Source organism: Rhineura floridana, chromosome 5 (genome assembly GCF_030035675.1).
Source record: "Rhineura floridana isolate rRhiFlo1 chromosome 5, rRhiFlo1.hap2, whole genome shotgun sequence".
In the NCBI taxonomy this organism is placed as follows: Eukaryota; Metazoa; Chordata; class Lepidosauria; order Squamata; family Rhineuridae; genus Rhineura; species Rhineura floridana.
In genome coordinates this window covers 90,968,291-90,983,667 of record NC_084484.1, presented here as the reverse complement: position 1 = coordinate 90,983,667, position 15,377 = coordinate 90,968,291, and the positions used below count along the sequence as shown (strand labels likewise).

The following is a 15,377-nucleotide window of genomic DNA, read 5'->3' as shown; positions in this document are numbered from 1 at the left end:
TGGCCGCCGCATTTTGCACCAGCTGTAGCTTCCGAACCGTCTTCAGAGGTAGCCCTACGTAGAGCGCATTACAGTAATCCAAACGTGAGGTTACCAGAGCATGTACTACTGATGTAAGATCCTCCTTACTCAGGTAGGGACGTAGCTGGGCTACCAATCGAAGTTGGTAGAACGCATTCCGTGCCACCGAGGCTACATGAGCCTCAAGTGACAGGGAAGAGTCTAGAACGACTCCCAGACTACGAACCTGTTCCTTTAGGGGGAGTGTAACCCCATCCAGGACAGGATATGTATCCACCATCTGATTGGAAAAACCATCCACCAACAGCATCTCAGTCTTATCAGGATTGAGTCTCAGTTTGTTAGTTCTCATCCAGTCCATTGTCGCGTCCAGGCAACGGTTCAGCACATTGACCGCCTCACCTGAGGAAGATGAAAAGGAGAAGTAGAGCTGCGTGTCATCAGCGTACTGGTGACAACGCACTCCAAAACTCCTGATGACCGCACCCAACGGCTTCATATAGATGTTAAAAAGCATGGGAGACAAAACCGAACCCTGCGGGACCCCACATTGTCAAGCAATGTTCCCCAAGCACTATCTTCTGGAGACGGCCTGCCAAGTAGGAGCGGAACCACTGCCACGCAGTGTCTCCAACTCCCAACTCCGCAAGCCTCTCCAGAAGGATACCATGGTCGATGGTATCAAAAGCCGCTGAGAGATCAAGGAGAATCAACAGAGTTACACTCCCTCTGTCTTTCTCCCGACATAGATCATCAAACAGGGCGACCAAGGCCGTCTCAGTGCCGAAACCGGGCCTGAAACCCGATTGAAATGGATCTAGATAATCGGTTTCATCCAATAGCGCCTGGAGCTGGTCAGCAACCACTCGTTCCAAGATCTTGCCGAGATATGGAACATTTGCCACTGGTCTGTAGCTGCTGAAATCCTCTGGGTCCAGGGAAGGCTTTTTCAGGAGTGGTCTCACTGCTGCCTCCTTCAGACAGCCAGGGACCACTCCCTCTCGCAAGGAGGCATTTATCACTTCCCTGGCCCAGCCAACTGTTCCCTCCTTGCCAGTTTTTATTAGCCAAGAGGGGCAAGGATCTAGTACCGAAGTGGTTGCACGTACCTGTCCAAGCACCTTGTCCACGTCCTGGAACTGAACCGACTGAAACTCATCCAACAAAACATGATAAGACTGTGCACCAGACACCTCACTAGGGTTAACTGCTATAAAATGAGAGTCTAGGTCCCGACGAATGCGTAAGATCTTATGCTGGAAGTGCTCAGCAAACTCATTGCAGCGGGCCACCGAAGTATCTACAGTGTCCTGAAGGCCTAGATGGAGTAGCCCTCGGACAACTACAGAGAATCTAAACTAGAAAATTTTATTTTCCTCATTATTCATCCTAGAAATCTGTGTCAAATTTATTTTTATTAATTTCAAATCCTTTTTATTGGTCAATGTCATATGATGGTGAAGACAGCCTTTTGTGTTTCAAATTGGAGGTTATGTTCTATTTCTATTTTGGGTGCATTAACAGTTGAATCTGAAACTGCAATTTGATGTAAAAATGGACTGATTCCAATATGTTGCTACTTAAGCAATGACTCTTGTTGTTCTTATGTGCCTTCAAGTCGATTATGGCGATCCCATGAATCAGTGACCTCTAAGAGCATCTGTCATGAACCACCCTGTTCAGATCTTGTAAGTTCAGGTCTGTGGCTTCCTTTATGGAATCAATCCATCTCTTGTTTGGCCTTCCTCTTTTTCTACTCCCTGCTGTTTTCCCCAGCATTATTGTCTTTTCTAGTGAATCATGTCTTCTCATGATGTGTCCAAAGTATGATAACCTCAGTTTCATCATTTTAGCTTCTAGTGACAATTCTGGTTTAATTTGTTCTAACATCCAATTATTGGTCTTTTTCGCAGTCCATGGTATGCGCAAAGCTCTCCTCCAGCACCACATTTCAAATGAGTTTATTTTTCTCTTATCCGCCTTTTTCACTGTCCAACTTTCACATCCATACATAGAGATCGGGAATACCATGGTCTGAGTGATCCTGACTTTGGTGTTCAGTGATACATCTTTGCATTTGAGGACCTTTTCTAGTTCTCTCACAGCTACCCTCCCCAGTCCTAGCCTTCTTCTGATTTCTTGACTATTGTCTCCATTTTGGTTAATGACTGTGCCGAGGTATTGATAATCCTTGACAAGTTCAATGTCCTCATTGTCAACTGTAAAGTTAGGTAAATTTTCTCTTGTCATTACTTTAGTCTTTTTGACGTTCAGCTGTAGTCCTGTTTTTGTGCTTTCCTCTTTAACTTTCATCAGCATTCGTTTCAAATCATTACTGGTTTCTGCTAAGAGTATGGTATTGTCTGCATATCTTAAATTATTGATGTTTCTCCCTCCAAATTTAACACCTCCTTCATCTTGGTCCAATCCCACTTTTCGTATGATATGTTCTGCATACAGATTAAACAAATAGGGTGATAAAATACACCCCTGTCTCACACCCTTTCCAATGGGGAACCAATAGGTTTCTCTGTCCTTACAGTAGCCTCTTGTCCAGAGTATAGGTTGCACATCAGGACAGTCAGATGCTGTGGCACCCCCATTTATTTTAAAGCATTCCATAGTTTTTCATGATCTACACAGTCAAAGGCTTTGCTGTAATCTATAAAGCACAGGGTGATTTTCTTCTGAAATTCCTTGGTCCATTCCATTATCCAACGTATGTTTGCTCTATGATCTCTGGTGCCTCTTCCCTTTCTAAATCCAGCTTGGACGTCTGGCATTTCTCGCTCCATATGTGGTAAGAGCCTTTGTTGTAGAATCTTGAGCATCATTTTACTTGCATGGGATATTAAGGCAATCGTTCGATAATTACTGCATTCTCTGGGATCCCCTTTCTTTGGAAGTGGGTTATATATTGAACGCTTCCAGTCTGTGGGCCATTGTTTAGTTTTCCATATTTCTTGACAAATTTTTGTCAAAATTTGGACAGATTCACTCTCAGTAGCTTGTAGCAACTCTGTTGGTATGCCATCTATTCCTGGTGATTTGTTTCTTCCAAGAATTTTAAGAGCAGCTTTCACCTCACATTCTAAAATTTCTGGTTCTTCATCATCATGTGTTTCCTCCGTGAATGAATCTGTCATCCTTGCATCTCTTTTATAGAGTTCTTCAGTGTATTGCTTCCATCCTCCTTTTATTTCATCTCAGTCAGTCAGTGTGTTCTCCTGTTGATTAGTCAACATCCCTACTCGTGGTTTAAATTTCCATTTCATTTCTCTAATCTTTTGGAATAGGGCTCTTGTTCTTCCCATTTTGTTGTCCTTTTCTATTTCTATACAATAACTGTTGTAATAGTTTTCTTTGTCCCTAATAGTAGTCACTGTATAGTTGCATTTAGGGTTCTGACCATGTTTCTATCTCCTTTTGCTTTTGCTTTCCTTCCCTCTTTGACCATTTTAAGAGTTTCTTCAGTCATCCATTGAGGTCTTTCTCTGTTTTTAACAAGAGGTATTCTCTTTTTGCATTCTTCCCTGATAATGTCCCTGACTTCAGTCCATAGTTCTGGTTCTCTGTCAGCTAAGTTTAAATCCTCAAACCTTTTCCTTATTTGATCTTTATATTCTTCTGGGATGTTATTTAAATTGTATTTTGGCATTATGAGTGTTTTGTTCTTCTTTAGCTTTACTCTGATTTTTGATATGATCAGTTCATGATCTGTACCGCAGTCTGCTCCTAGGCTTGTTTTTACAGAAAGTATGGAACTTCTCCATCTTCTGTTTCCAATTATATAATCAATTTGATTCCTATTTTAACCATCTGGTGATGTCCACTTGTACAGTCGTGTTTTTGGATGCTCAAAAAATGTGTTTGCAAGAAACAAATCATTGGCTTCACAGAATTCAATAAGTCTTTCTCCTGCTTCATTTCTGTCTCCTAAGCCCCATTTCCCCACAATTCCTAGTTCTTCTCTGTTCCCTACTTTTGCATTCCAGTCCCCCATGATTATCATCATATCTTGTTTTGGTGTGTGATCAATTTCCTCCTGTACTTCTGCGTAAAATCTCTCCAATTCTTCTTCTGCGTTTGATGTTGGAGCGTAGACTTGGATGATGGTTATGCTAATAGGTTTCCCATTTAATCTCATTGATATCACTCGCTCAGACCTTGCATTGTAGCTCATAATTGCTTTTGCTACATCACTTCTCACTATTAAAGCAACCCCGTTTCTTCTTAATTTCTCATTTCCTGCATAAAATATTTTGTAGTTGCCTGATTGAAAATGTCCCATTTCAGTCCATTTTAATTCACTCACACCAAGTATTGTAATGTTGATACGCTCCATTTCTCTCATGAATGACAGAGGACTCCACATGGGTTCTATAGCTCCCCCTACAGCTCGAAGACAGGAACACCGCAGGAAAAGTTTTTTGCTCCTCCCTCCTTGCTGAGGCTCAGTTTTCTTTCCTGTCTCAGCTCGGAGCACACCCTTTTTGGCTGTCTCCCTTATACCTTAGCCTTCTCCTCCCTCTGTAGATCTTTCAAACTTTTGACTGCCTACTTTCTAGTCCTTTCAATCATCTATCATTTTATTATATAAAAAAAATACTAACCTATTTACTTACCTTGGTAGTTCTCTATCTACCACCTCTCTGTGCTTTCACTTTCATTTTTCCTGCTCCGCTCCCTGCAAGACATGGAAAGAGCAGCATCTCACTCTTCAAAGAAGACGAAGAAATACTCCAAAAAAGCAGGGCAGTACTCAGCCTCAGCTGTAGTCAGCTCCCTCGCGCCTAAGATTCCCGCCAATGCTCAGCAGCAGCTGCTTATTGGCGAGGACGATCCTCTTGAAGGGACTTCGCATCGGATGGACTCTGTGGCTCCCCGCACGCTTTCCGGTGACAGTGAGTCGCCCCAAATTACCTCCTTAGTAAAAAGGCCTCTTGCGGACCTGTCTTTGGCCGCTTGCGATATGGCGCCCACCATTTTGTTGGAGGACCACACGGCGGCCACCATTTTGGATCACCATTTGCCCTCCGTTTTCCAGGCCGCTCCTGCATAAAAATTGCAAAGGCGCTTACTAAAGTGGGTGCGTCACCCGATATGCCCTTCCTTCTGCTTGAAATTAGCGCTGTGACCACATCAGCGATTCAGCCTCCGTGATCCCCCCCATGGCCAGGCCTAGGGAACTGGAGCGTTTGTCATCCAAACATGAGGAGCAGAGAACGTATGTTCCTCCTAGTCAGGGCATGCACACTCCCCCCTCCCAACATGTCTCAAATGTAATGCCTCAACAGCAGCAATTGTCTTTATTGGACCTGCTATCCCCTGCCATACTGCAACAACTTAAAGAGGCCATGATTGGAGAACTGGCTGCAGAGCTGGCTAGTGGCAGGCCGTCTAAGCGGTCTTCTCTTTCAGTGCGGGAAAATGCTGATGCTCTCCCCCCAGCAAACAAGAGACCCTCTCCTGAGCCTCTTCATTCTGATAGGGCACCCTCTCCTTCCTTTTATGATGTGGCCAGAGGCCACAGCACTCAGCAAGGCCTCCTCTTAGACGCAGGCCACTCTGATGAGGACAGAGATCCTAATATGGAGGAAGGGGAATGGAGCGAAGGCTCAGATTTAGATGACATCGGTTCTGCCAGACTGTTCGTGGAGGCTCACTTCACCCCCCTTTTCCGTAAAGTGGTGGCAGCCCTGGATTTAAAGGTCACGCAGAAACAACAGGAGCCCCTATCGAAGAGCTCCATTGTCCTGCCCGTCCCTAAACCTTCCACTAGGTCCATGCCTTTACCCACGTATTTCCAAAATATTATGAGGTTAGAGTGGGACTTGCCCCTCCAGTGCAGAAAGGGTATTAACTATGCCAATAAGTTTTAGTTCTAGATGCTGAAGTGATGAACCAACTCCGTGTTCCGGCTGTGGATGGGCCTATTTCTGCTCTACTGTCCCATGCCTTTTTGCCACAAGATGGGGATGCCCAGTTAAAGGACCCCATAGAATGTAAGTCTGACACGGCCCTGAGGGGTTCCCACGAAGCTAATGCGCTATCAATTAGAGCATCCATTTCAGCTTCTGTATTTGCGAGAGCAGCACTGTTATGGCCTGAAGACCTTCTGGATGATGTGAATAGAGATCCAGCTAGAGTCAGAAAAACCCTTCTCAAAGTTTCTAGATCACTGGCATTCATAGCGGATGCCACCATGGATTCTTCCCAATTCTCTCAGAGGGCAATGGCAGCAGCAGTCGCTAGAAGGCATCTTTGGCTCAACCACTGGGATGTGGATGCAGCTTCCTGGGCTAACTTAGCTTCTGTCCCCTTCTCAGGTGCCAAGCTCTTCGGCGATGAGGCACTGAATGAAGTTCTGGTAGAGACCAGAGATAAGAAGACAGTGATGGCATCCCAAAAGTGAGACGACAAACGCATATATAAATGCACTGCCACCCCCTCCTACTCTTTTCAGTCCTTTCAGGGATCCAGATTCAACAATAGAGCCCATGACTTCAAAAGTGGACGCTCCTACTGGACCAGGCAGAGGTTTACACAGAAGCCTCAAAACCCTTCTGCCAGAACCAGACCAGACAGGGACGTCAGAACCAACGTTTCTGACTCACCGCTGCCCCTGCAAGTAGGAGGCCGTCTAGCCCACTTTGCCTCCCGCTGGCAAGACACAACCCAAGACAAGTGGGTACTCTCCATTGTCAAAGACAGATACAGGATAGAACTCACAGAATACCCACCCACCACAGGCTCATGTAGTCCTAGTGGCCCCATATTGGCCCAGACGTCCGTGGTTCTCGGACATAGTGCGCCTGGCACAAGACCCACCGTTTCACCTACCGGTACGCCGTGATCTCCTTCATCAGGGTCCTCTCCTGCACCTGAACCCACAATGGCTCAGATTAGCCGCATGGAGATTGAGCGCAACCAGCTGCTAGCACCAGGATTCTCCCCTGAGGTAGTGTCTACCATCCTGTCTGCAAGGCGCCCTTCTACCATTAGAAGCTACCAATCTACATGGAAAACCTTTTCCTCATGGTGCACCAAACAAAATATCCATCCAGAGACAGCTGCGGTAGCTCAAGTTCTGCAATTCCTATAAGATGGCCTCCAGGCTGGCATGCGGCCAAATACTCTAAAACGACAAACATCGGCTCTCTCATCTATCCTGCTTCCCGACGACAATACCTCACTAGCAGCACATCCTTTTCTCAAACGGTTCCTTCGAGGGGCTGTCGCGCTCAGTCCTCCAGTATGGCATAGATTTCCATCTTGGAGTCTGCACACCGTCCTCACAGCTCTTCAGAAGCCTCCTTTTGAGCCTCTATCTTCAGTTCCTCTCAGGATCTTGTCATTCAAACTGATATTCCTGATCGCTATCACATCAGCTCGCAGAGTGTCTGAGTTACAGGCCCTCTCAATGCAAAAACATCTGTGCATATTTTACAAATATAAATTGGTGCTGAAAGTTGATCCAGCCTTCGTTCCCAAGGTGAACTCTCCATTCCATAGGAAGCAAGAAGTAATATTACCTTCATTTTGCCCTAATCCCTCTCATCACAAGGAAAAAGCGTGGCATTCCCTCGATCTTAGACACGCTCTGAAAGTCTACCTCTCTAGAACTGCGACACTATGTAAATCTGATTCCTTGTTTGTCTCTTTCCATCCACCTACCTTAGGGAACAAGGTATAAAGAACACTCTAGCTAGGTGGATCAAGGCCTGTATTTCTCTAGCATATGAGGCTTCACACTGGCCCTCTCCATTACATCTTACTGCTCATTCCAGTAGGTCAGCAGCTACTATGGCAGCTTTTTCCACCAATGCCTCAATAGATGAGATCTGCAGGGCAGCTACATGGTCCTCCCCTTCTACCTTTACACGGCATTATAAAATTGACCTCGATGCATCAGTGGAGGCTTCCTTTGGTCGCAGAGTTCTCCAGCAGGTTTTGCCTCCAGCTGACCCACCCTAGGTCGTAGCTTTAGCATGTTCCACGTGGAGACCTCTATCATTCATGAGAGAAGGTACAGTTTGTACTTACCGTAAACGCTAGTTCTTCATGAATGACAAGAGGTCTCCATGGGCCCTCCCTAAAATGAGTGGCTATATGGGATTATAGTTACAGTGCCACACCTGAGCACATTTCTGACTTCCTTCGTTACTGTTACATGTTTGCATGTTCTTAACACTTGTGTTTTTTCACTATATTGTTTTCAAAACAATGAGCTGAGGCTGTTGGCAGAGCTTTACAAGAATGAAAACTGAGCCTTAGCAAGGAGGGAGGAGCAAAGAAACGTTTCTTGTGGTGTTCCTGTCTTCGAGTAGTAGGGGGAGCTATAGAACCCACGTGGAGACCTCTTGTCATTCATGAAGGACTAGCATTTACGGTAAGTACAAACTGTACCTTCTTGCTTGACAATTTCTAACTTTCCCTGGTTCGTGCTTCTCACATTCCATGTTCCTATTGTGTGCGTCTTACAACTCCGGACTCCCCTTTCGCATCTGTGCGCATCAGCCTCTGGGCTTCCTTTCGGCTTTGACCCAGCTGCGTCATTAGTCACAGCACTACTCGTACTTGCCCTTTGTTCTTCCCCAGTAGCTCTGTGAGTGTCTTCTGACCTGGGGGGGGTCTCATCTTTCAGCACTATCTCGTGTTGCATTTTGGATACTCTGTTCATAGGGCTTTCGTGGTAAGAGGTATTCAGAGGTGGTTTACCATTGCCTTCCTCTGAGTTTGGATGCATCTTAGTCTGGTGTCTCAGCTTTGACCATTCTGCCTTGGGTGCCCCTGCTAGGAGTCTAGCCTCTTGGTCTAGACTCCTGACGGCATTGCTCTCAGCTTCTTCAACACTCTCAAACCCCCTCACCACGTTAAGGTGTGCATCCTAAAGGGGGGCAATGACTCTAGCTGTTCGAAAAAAGAGGATGCATGTTTTCAGCCTGCTATGTTTAAACCACTTTATTTAAGGCAAGGTGGGCACGGTCAATTAAAAACATAGAGCACACCTAGAATTTTGCTAGGATATATTTCACCTCCCACTGTTTTATCTTGTACAAATTGAGACACTCCTGAGGTCCACTGGAGACTATTCTGCAGAGGTCAGTGCCAATATTCCACAATTATATTTGGAGTTTTTTAGTGTAAATTTTGCAAAGTGTTTTTGTACTTCACATATTCACAGAAACAGAAACAAAAGAAAATGATTTCCTATAGGAAACTTCACTAAAATTGCAAAGTAAATCAGACATATTTAAAGTGACCATCTGAACTATATCAACTGTCTTAACAATGTTGCTTCCCCCCTGCTAAAACAAGATCAGGGCAGCACATGCCTTGTTTCTATTATTTGGGCTGATTGCAGGTGTTGCCACCACTCACCATATGCTCAGAGGCACGTTACCAAATTCTTCCAAACTAGACAGGAAGTGGATTGGACTGTGAAAGACCAACCCAAATGTTGTTTGCATTTTGACCAATTTGTAGGGCAGTACAATATCTCAGAGAGGAGGTCAGGTCTCCTGCTCCCCTGGTGCATTCACTGTAGCTGCCCAATTTCCCTGCTTTTTAAAGTTTGATAGAAATATCTGTGGGCTATAGGTATGTTCTTAAACCGCAAGGTTTTTTGCCTATCAGTGAATTTCCCTGCTTTTAAATCCGGGAGGTAAGAAATGGGATCCTGTGCAAGTTTGCTGAAAATGGATTGATCATTGGCATGCTTATTGAGTTCAATGGGATTTACTCCCCTGCAATCATGCTTAGGGTAGGTGAAACTGAGCCCAGGGGATGGGGAGGGAAGTAGGGGGAGGAAATGTGGAGGGGAGGACTGGGATAGGAGCAGGCAGGAGGGAGAGGGGAGGAGAAGGAAAGGTTGGATCATGTTTATTGAATTCAGTGTGATTTACCCCCGTGCAATCATGCTTAGGATAGGTAGAACTGACCGGGGGGGAGGGGAAAGGAGGAGGAGGGGAGGGGAGGAGGAAGGGAGAGGAGAGGGGAAGGAGGGGAAAAGCACGTCTGATCATTGGCATGCTTATTGAGTTCAATGGGATTTACTCCTATGCAATCATGGTTAGGATAGGAAAAACTGACCATGGGGGAAGAAGAGGGGGAGGGGGAAGGGGAACGAGTGTATTGGAGGGGGGCAAAGGAAGGGAGAGGGCAGGGCAGGTTTGATCATTTACATGCTTATAGAGTTCAGTGGTATTTACTTCCGTGCAATCATGCTTAACATAGTTAAAACTGATCATGGGGAGGGGGAGGAGGGGGAAGGGAAGGGGCAAGAGGGAGGGGATAGGAGGGAGGAGAAGGGAGGGTGAGTTTGATCATTTGCATACTTTTTGAGTTCAGTAGGATTTATTTCTGTGCAATCATTATTATTATTATTATTATCATTATTATTATTTATTTATACCCTGCTTTTCGGCCAAAGGCCCTCAAGGCGGCTTACAAAGAAAAATAAACAAAAGTATAAAAATACATCAATGAAAGCAATACAATTTACAGAAATTAAACTAAATAACAAATAACATTATTAAGAAAAAAAAATGTCCAGGAAAGAAACTCAGAATAAATTACATACATCCACCGCTGCCCTGCTTTGGGACTGAGACGGGTACGAGTTTCCCTGGGCATGACATCTTCAGCCAGGCGGGAGAAATAGGAACAGAGGGAAACATAGCGCCCCGTCCAGGTTTTTTGACGCCAGGAACATGGAGCAAAGGACGGAGAATCTGCGGGCTAGGGCAGGGCGTGCTCATCTTCCTGCGCAGGGGGGGAATCATGTTTGAAAATGGAAATGGACTGCCTTCAAGTTGATCCTGACTTATGGCTACCCTATGAATAGGGTTTTCATGGTAAATGGTATTCAGAGGAGGTTTTACTATTGCCTTCCACTGAGGCTGAGAGGCAGTGACTGGCCCAAGGTCACCCAGTGAGCTTCATGGCTGTGTGGGGATTTGAACCCTGGTCTCCCAACCCTGGTCTCCCAGGTCGTAGTCCAACACTGACCTGGGGGAGGGGCAGGGAGGGGAGGGGAGGATATTGGGTGGGTGTGCACTGGGCAGAAGGGAAGCCCCTTTCCTTTCCAAAAGGAAAACAATGTGAACAGGATCATTGTTTTTCAGCATTTCCCCCACCTTTTTATTCTACAGCAGGCACAGGTAGCCTCCCACCCAAATTTAAACCAAAGCTGTCCCTGACCACATCCACACCAGGCCTTTATTTCACTTTGGACAGACATGACTTCTCTCAAAGAATCCTGGGAAGTGCAGTTAGTGAAGGGTGCTAAGAGTTGCTAGGATATGCCCTGTTTCCCTCACAGAGCTTCAGAGCAGCTGGTTGTTAAATCACTCTGGCCACTAGAGCTCTCTCAGTGGAACAGGAGTCTCCTCTCAGCACTCTTCACAAACTGCACTTCCCAGGATTCTCTGAGGTAAGCCATGACTGTCTCAAGTGAAATCAAAGTCTGGTGTGGGTGTGGCCCCCTGATTAGCCAAGCCAGGCAGCTGGAAGTCTGGCTTTTAGAACTCTGACAGTTGGTTTTTACTGAGCATGCCTGACATTATCATACAGTTCCAGCCAAAAAGTTCTTGAATCAATTAAAAATCAGCCAGGCATTTTTTTAACTTTTAAACTGCAGAAGATGGAGGTCAGAGTATGGGGCAAGGTCAGTATTAGGATTACAGGTACTCTGTGAACATGGATGATTTTTAATGAATTTCAACAGGTTATGAGAACTCTCAGAGAAAAAGTCCAAAAGGGCTCTGGGATTTTTTCCTCTCTTTCTACACTTTGAACTCTCTATTCTCTCTGACTGTTTTGTGTATCACCATGAAAATTGAGAGGGTTTTTAAGCAAGCATTTCTGAGTTCACAAGTATAACTTTGGTAAGGTTTTATTTTGAAATGAGTTTATGGGAAGCATCAGAATGGCATGGGTTTTTTTTTCAATTTAACTTTGCGGAATGTGAAAAATCCATGCTGGCTATAGTATACAGCCACTCTTGTGGCTGTATAATTATATTGGACTAAAATCTGCAGATATGGCCATGGTTGCGTCTTGTTTTCAGTGCCCCTGAAATTTATGCAGAAAGGAAAGTGAGCTTGAAAATGAATCCATATTTTCTTTAAAATCACATAGTTTATGTGAAGTTTAAAACACGTTACTAGTTTCTGCGAGAGGCTCATAAACTTCAGAGGAGCTAGGCTTGGATGGTGTTTCAGATGCAGTTCCTAGTACTTTCCATACTTCCTAGTCATTCTTCTAAAACTGCAGTAGCTGTGTTTTGAAATGAGGAAAAAGCTATGTAGATTGGGGTGGGCAGAAGATAGATCTGGATTTACTGGTAGCACTTTGAATGATTTGCTGTGGATCAGCAAGGATTTCTGACTCCCAGTTGTTCAACAGTAGCAGCACCAAAATGACTTCTGTGCCCATGGCCACTTTAAATTATACTTCTAAGTTGAAGAAAGTTTGGGATAACCAGGGTGTGGATCCGCTCAGTTCTGGTACTCCAAACAAAACTACTGGGCACAGAATTCTTTCATTGTGAGTATATGTCTTTTTCACCAGGCTCCAGTTGGGTTCCATCTTTGGGTTCTGGTTAAAAACAAAACAGATCCAACAAACTTGAAGTCTGGCCACCCTTGCAGATTATATCTTTAAAGGCCAGTCTGCTGAGTCAGCACAACTTTGACCACTTAATATTGGACTTTTGGAACTGATTTCAGCTAATCTAATTTAGTCTTAAAACTTAGTTAAATTTTAAGAATAAAAATGGATTTTGAAAGGGAGTTTGGTGGTTGAATTTGTATACTATAAAAATACAGTCTCCCTGCCACCTGTTACTCATCCTTAATCCGTCTCAGTTTTATCTTATGTAAAGGTATCCCTGAGATGTATCATAGCCAAACCACAAAATTCGACTTCTTTATCACTATGGTTTATGTGAATTCTGCATTTCGTAATTTGCTGAAATGCGATGCCTGTGTGTGCTGTTACTGTTTTACAGTTTTCTAGTACATTTTCACAGTTTCCTTGCAAGAGCACCTATTGTACAAGTTGTGTTCACCTGAAAATATTGAAAATAATATGCTGAATTGTTTGCTATGAGACTAAAATAAATACATGGTCTTACCTTTACCCTTTTCAACAGAATTCCTCCATGTAAGGGTACAAGTGAAGAAACCCAGAAGGCTCTAGACCGTTCTCTTCTTGATTGCACTTTTCGATTGCAAGGTAGAAATAACCGCACATGGGTGGCTGAACTGGTATTTGCAAATTGTCCACTTAATAGCACTTCATCCAGGGAACAAGGTTAGTGTTCTAATTTTCTTGCACATTTCCCATTTTCTGCTTATGTTTTCTGTGTGCCAGTGTGAATTGACCACGATTGGACCATCTCTTTTATTTTGTAGGACCAACCCGTCATGTTTACCTGACATACGAAAGCCAATTGTCTGAACCAGTTGGGGGTCGAAAAGTAGTTGAGATGTTTCTCAATGACTGGAATAGTATTGCTCGATTATATGAATGTGTGTTGGAATTTGCCCGATGCTTACCAGGTAAAGACATTCCCCTTTGTCTTATATTATTGTAAAAGCTCTACCAAAACAATTTATATATTTTTTTGCATCTTTTCTTCCCTGCCCTCACCACCTTTCTTTCATCTCTTGAAGAAATACCGAGCCATTTAAATGTTTTCTCAGAGGTTCGAATCTACAATTATCGGAAGCTAATCCTTTGTTATGGAACTACCAAAGGAAGTTTGGTAAGGTTTTTTTAGCGTACTCCTGAAGCTATATTAATAGCACTTCTTGAATGTCCATCATTTTGCTGTTGCATTGTTCATTAGTTATAAAGCTGCCCCCATGCTAACTGTACACAAATTAGTTCAGTCCTGTGTTTTGTATGCTACAGTTGTTTATTAAAGTCATTTCCAGTTTATTCTTGATTTTTCTCCTTAGTTTACCACTGTACAGTGCAGTTATCTCAAACCACCTTGGTGGTATCCAGTGCTGCACTTGCACAAGGAGAATCCCCACTGCAGCTTCCTATGCCCCCTGAAAATCATCTTCTGGAGATCAGAGGACTCTAAGGAAAAGTGTGGGATATTGTAGGGGATGGGCGGTATTGTGGGAGTATAGAATTAGGGAAAACAAGGCAGAGGCAACTAACAGTTCATGTGTATGTGACTGAATTTCAGGGTTGCATGCTCCTTCTGCACATATTCTCTGCTTAATGCAAACCATAGTTTGCCTTTATATCCAAATGTGCCAACTATGGTGTCAAACGCAGGGGTTCACAGAGGTGTGCAGCTAATTCACAGATAAGGCCAGACCATAAATCTGCCAGGCAGGAGGAACCAGGGGGCCGGCCAGCATGTTTACCATTTGGGAAGCGCTGAAGGAGGAGGCAGAGAAGTCCTTAAGGGAGTCCAAATGTCCAGAATCCAAGAGATCTGATCAGGCAGGGCAGGGTTCAAGGCATGGGTTTAACAGGAGAGCTTGAGTAATATCTGCAGTAATGCTTGATGTTGACTCTAGCAAGGAGTCTCCCTTTCCTCCCAGCCTTTTGTACCCTGCGTGCTGGCCCAGGTGCCTACAATCAGCCTGTGTTCTTGCGAGCTCTCCTGCTGATTGCCTTTGTTGCTGCAACACCTGTTGGTGCCTTCTCTCTGCTGGGGAAGGGGCAGCCTCCTGGTTGCTTCCTGACTCTGACAGGCAGGCTCTCTCAGAGGCTTGTGTCTGGTGAAGGGTCTTGGGCTGTCTCCTGCTTGTCCCCTCTCCTGGGTCTGCGGTCTCCCACTCCTCTTCCTCCTCGGATGAGTCCTCTGAGGGGGGCATGACATATAGATTGCTGGCTTAGATGTCATGACAAGTTATGGGTTGCCACAAACCAGGAAATAGTGGGTGGCGTGAGAAGGAAGTGCATGGGCATAATGTTCATTCCTGTGGTTTAGAATTACTTATGAGCCACCTCAGTACCTAGGATGCTTTAGGGTTGCATCTGTTTGATATTGCCAGAAACATGATATGAATCACCACTTTTTTTATTGTAAAACACTGCAGTTTTCACTGAAGTGTAGACATTGGGCCCTGAATCTTGGGGTATTAGACAAATTATTTGTCTAATTATACTCTCCTCCTGCGGTTTCCAGCATACTGCTTCTGACCATGGAGGCAGAGCATAGCCATCATGGCCAGTAGCCATTGATAGCCTTATCCTCCATGAATTTGTTTAATCCTCTTTTAAAGCCTCTTCTCTTATGGGCGCATATTCCACAGTTTTAGTGTGCTCTGTATGAAGAAGTACTTTATCTGTACTGAATCTTCCAACATTCAGCCTCACTG

At 44.5% G+C, this 15,377-nt stretch overlaps 1 protein-coding gene across 2 annotated transcripts in view; it reads left to right on the top strand.

The window, feature by feature from the left end:
* MED14 (mediator complex subunit 14) overlaps positions 1-15,377 on the top strand; it is an 84,375-nt gene that overhangs the window by 46,178 nt on the left and 22,820 nt on the right. For both annotated transcript variants that reach the window (XM_061627463.1, XM_061627462.1), the window contains exons 17-19: positions 13,181-13,341; positions 13,443-13,589; positions 13,704-13,795. In XM_061627463.1, coding sequence (XP_061483447.1) covers positions 13,181-13,341; positions 13,443-13,589; positions 13,704-13,795 — 400 coding nt within the window. The remainder of the gene's footprint in view (positions 1-13,180; positions 13,342-13,442; positions 13,590-13,703; positions 13,796-15,377) is intronic.